This window comes from Acanthisitta chloris, unplaced genomic scaffold (genome assembly GCF_000695815.1).
Source record: "Acanthisitta chloris isolate BGI_N310 unplaced genomic scaffold, ASM69581v1 scaffold16137, whole genome shotgun sequence".
NCBI classification, from domain to species: domain Eukaryota; kingdom Metazoa; phylum Chordata; class Aves; order Passeriformes; family Acanthisittidae; genus Acanthisitta; species Acanthisitta chloris.
Genome location: NW_008683315.1, coordinates 180,942 through 184,434, shown reverse-complemented (window position 1 = coordinate 184,434; position 3,493 = coordinate 180,942). Strand labels below are relative to the sequence as shown.

At 40.3% G+C, this 3,493-nt stretch overlaps 1 protein-coding gene across 1 annotated transcript; it reads left to right on the top strand.

Annotated features, from left to right (window-relative positions):
• Nucleotides 1–485: 485 nt before the first annotated feature.
• On the top strand, nucleotides 486–2,586 carry LSM3 (LSM3 homolog, U6 small nuclear RNA associated (S. cerevisiae); the record flags this gene model as incomplete). Its single annotated transcript, XM_009078896.1, has 3 exons — nucleotides 486–596; nucleotides 1,762–1,857; nucleotides 2,167–2,586. Coding segments are annotated over 3 exons (288 nt in total), but the record flags the coding sequence as incomplete, so codon positions are not given.
• Nucleotides 2,587–3,493: the final 907 nt, after the last annotated feature.

Below are 3,493 nucleotides of genomic sequence, written 5' to 3'. Positions count from 1 at the left end.
TGTCTGTGTGTGTGTGTCTGTGTGTGTGTGTCTGTGTCTGTGCGCTTCTGTGTCTCTGTCTGTGCGTGAGCGAGCCAGGGGACACAGGTGTGCTGGCCCAGGTGGGTTGGGCTGTGCCACCGTGAGTGGCACAGATGTGCTGCTGGTTCCTGCAGCACCCACTCTACTACAGTATGGGCAGTGGCTGCTGATAAGAAAAACAGCTTCACAGAATGGTTTGGGTTAGAAGGGACCTTAAAGATCATCTAGTTCCAGCCCTTCTGTGTGTGAGGTGTGATTTGCTGCAGGCTAAAGTCAAGTCCTTTGACTTTTTTTGCTCAGGCTGGTGAATGTCTATAGGGTGGCAAATCAGGTGCATCAGGAATGATTTGTAATACTTGCAACTGTGTTCTTCTTTGGTTTATGTGTCTCACAGATACTGGAGAATGGAAAAATTCATAGGCTTCTGTACAAATAACTATTCTTTTATTGTTGGGTTTTTTTAGCAACAAACAACAAATACTGTAGAGGAGCCACTTGATCTTATCAGACTCAGTCTGGACGAGCGAATCTATGTCAAAATGAGGAATGACAGAGAGCTTAGAGGCAGACTACACGTAAGTAAAATTTCAGAATACTCTTGTAGTCATTCAGCTAAGCCTTTTTTTATGTACAGCAGTCTGTTATGCAAGTTTACCTGTAATATTCTATTGGTGGTTGAAAAAAACAGTTCGAAACCACAAGTAATTGTTTCTCAGTTGAAAGTAGGGAAGTGGCTAGAGAAGGTAGGTTAAAATGGTCTTGGTAAGAAGGGCTGAACACTTTCCCTTATCAGAAGTGTAATGTGATGGGTGGGGAAATCTAATTTGTTCAGCACTCTGTCTGCTATTAACTGCTGCTCTAGGAAGTCAGGAGATGAATTGCTTGGTATCATTCAGGAGACAAGAAAAACAAAATACATTTCATTGCTTTTGGCTTCCATTTCTGTGTCTGTGGAACAAGTAATAATGCTGTAGGCCTCTTGTGATGTACCCTGGGGTCTCTTCAGGACAGAATTAAGAATGAGGTTATTACTATCAAACAAGTATCTCAAGGCACACCCTGTGAGGGTATGGTAGGATTTGGATTCGACTGGGTTCTCCACAAATCTCATCTGTGTAAATGTTTTCTTCTGAGATATGCCTCTTGATGAGACAGAGTTTTGCTTTCTGGTAAATCAGTTGTCCTTCCTGAGTGCTGTGCTCTGCTGGGGAAGAGAACCAGTTGTCCCATGTATTCACTGGGTCTCAACTCCTTTGGGAACACAGAGCTGATGAGAGATCCATGAGGGACACATGTAGTTTGCAATGTGCTTTTGTAAGGTTTTTGCAACTGGTGTTTATTTTACGTTTTTGTAGCACTGTATGAGCAACAATTTTCATAGCCTTTAAGCTGGCTCCAGGCAATCAATTCCAGGAGGCTGGACTGGCAGCTTAATGTTAATGAAGAGTGTCTGTCTCCGAGTTCTTGTGTGTGTTCTCACGGAATGCTTCCAAGCTATTTCCCAGAAGAGTGTTTCAGTAAATGTAAATGTCTTCCCTTGTTTTTGTGCTGCAGAGTACCCATTTGTTTATGTTTGTTTGGAATTATAACTCCAACTGATACTGCTTTGTTTTGACATAGTGACGTGTTTTGGTCAAAATCAGACTAAACTAATTATGTCTGAAAGTCTTAGTAAAATTCTCATTTCAATAAGCTCGTTTGAATCTTGGAACAAATAATAAACTAACTTCATCCCTACAGGCATATGATCAACACTTAAACATGATTTTGGGTGATGTGGAAGAAACTGTGACTACAATAGAGATTGATGAAGAAACCTATGAAGAGATTTATAAAGTAAGAACTTGGTGTATTTGTCCCCATAGAAAAGTCTTTTAAAACTAAACTGTTAGATTGTTGAAGTAGTTTATTGCTGACTGGTGTTTGAACCAAGCTCTAACAGAAATATGGGATGAATTGTTATGGAAGTGCACGGGATATCTGAAGACTTGGTGTTAGTTGTATTGATTTCTTTAGGGTGACAGAGCGTTGTATGTTTGTTGGAGTTGTTTCAGGTGTTTGTATGATTGAATTGGGTCATATGCATAGCAGATACGTTTTATAAACTATGCTTTTGTAAGTGTAAACTTTTCTTTTCTTCTTCAGTCTACCAAAAGGAATATTCCGATGCTGTTTGTCAGAGGGGACGGCGTTGTGCTCGTAGCTCCCCCGCTGAGGGTTGGTTGAAGCAACAAAGGATTTAACCTTACTGGAAAGTTCCAGACTTTTGGACAGTGGTTCATGTTTAGATCCTGTTTCAAAATTCTGCACATGTTTTTTTATAGGGTGTTTTTGTATGTTTTTTTTGGGAAGGGGAGGGAAGGGGAACCACTTTGTCTTGCAGAGAGTCCATGTAGTCAATTGAAGCAGTGTAAACCCAACCTGATTTTCTCAGAGTTAATCTAACTGCTGTAAATTGACTGTCTTGTCACACCAGTAAAAGAATCCTTTATTTTCTCACTCTTGGCAATAGTACTGTCTTTTCTGTTTGTTTGTTTTTAAATAAATTTTGGTTTATCTTTCAGATTTGACTTGTCATATTTTTGTGTTGAGGACATTATTCTTATGCTCTTCCATAGAGCTAGTGCTTCACTAAGTGATAGCATGCAGCCTCACTTTCTGAGAAAGTAGTAACAGTAGTGTGTTGTTTTAACTTCTGTCCTTACTAATACCTGAGTCTTGAAGATTATTATTTTTGGGGACAACACTGGAAGAATTTATGGTGCTGTGATTTATGGCTTTCCTGTGTTTAAATTCTTGATACACATCCTTGTAGCAGGGAAGTAGTTTGTATATGAATCTTCCACTGAAGATATGTACAGAAGATGGGCTGCTTTGCAATGTTTGCAGATGTTTTCATTGTGGCTCTGTTAAGAGAGCTGTGGTTTGCAGGGCCATACACAGAGTCTGAGGAGGTTGCCTTGCAGGCTGCTGGGTTTCCTGCTGCATGCATTCATTTCCTGCTGTCTACAGCCTGTGTCAGTTCTTGAACACATTAAATTCTGCTGAGTGCTTAAGATGCTCATTAGTTATCTGCAGTGAAGGTGCACTAGAGCACTGAACAAAGCTCTTTTTTAATACATGCTTTCTCAGGCACACCCTGTTTGCAATTTATTCTCCTTCTTGTGTAGAAACAAGGACTCGTGCTATAATTATGTTGTAGAGGCATATGAGAGAGATAGGTCTGCACTGGAATATTTCTACAAGGCTTGACTTGTGGCTTAATAAGCTTAATTTATCTAGCTTCTCGGTGTGCTCTGTAAGGTTAGTGCCAGATCAGGCTGCTTTTGCTTTCTCCTTTAGGTAAAAATCTGCATAACCTAGTCCATAGCTTGTGACAGTGGTGAAGAATGCAAGGTCTGCCTTGGTAAGCTCCAAGCCGGATTCCTCTTAAAGGAAAGCCAAGTGTTTTGGCAACGAAATGTATAAACTC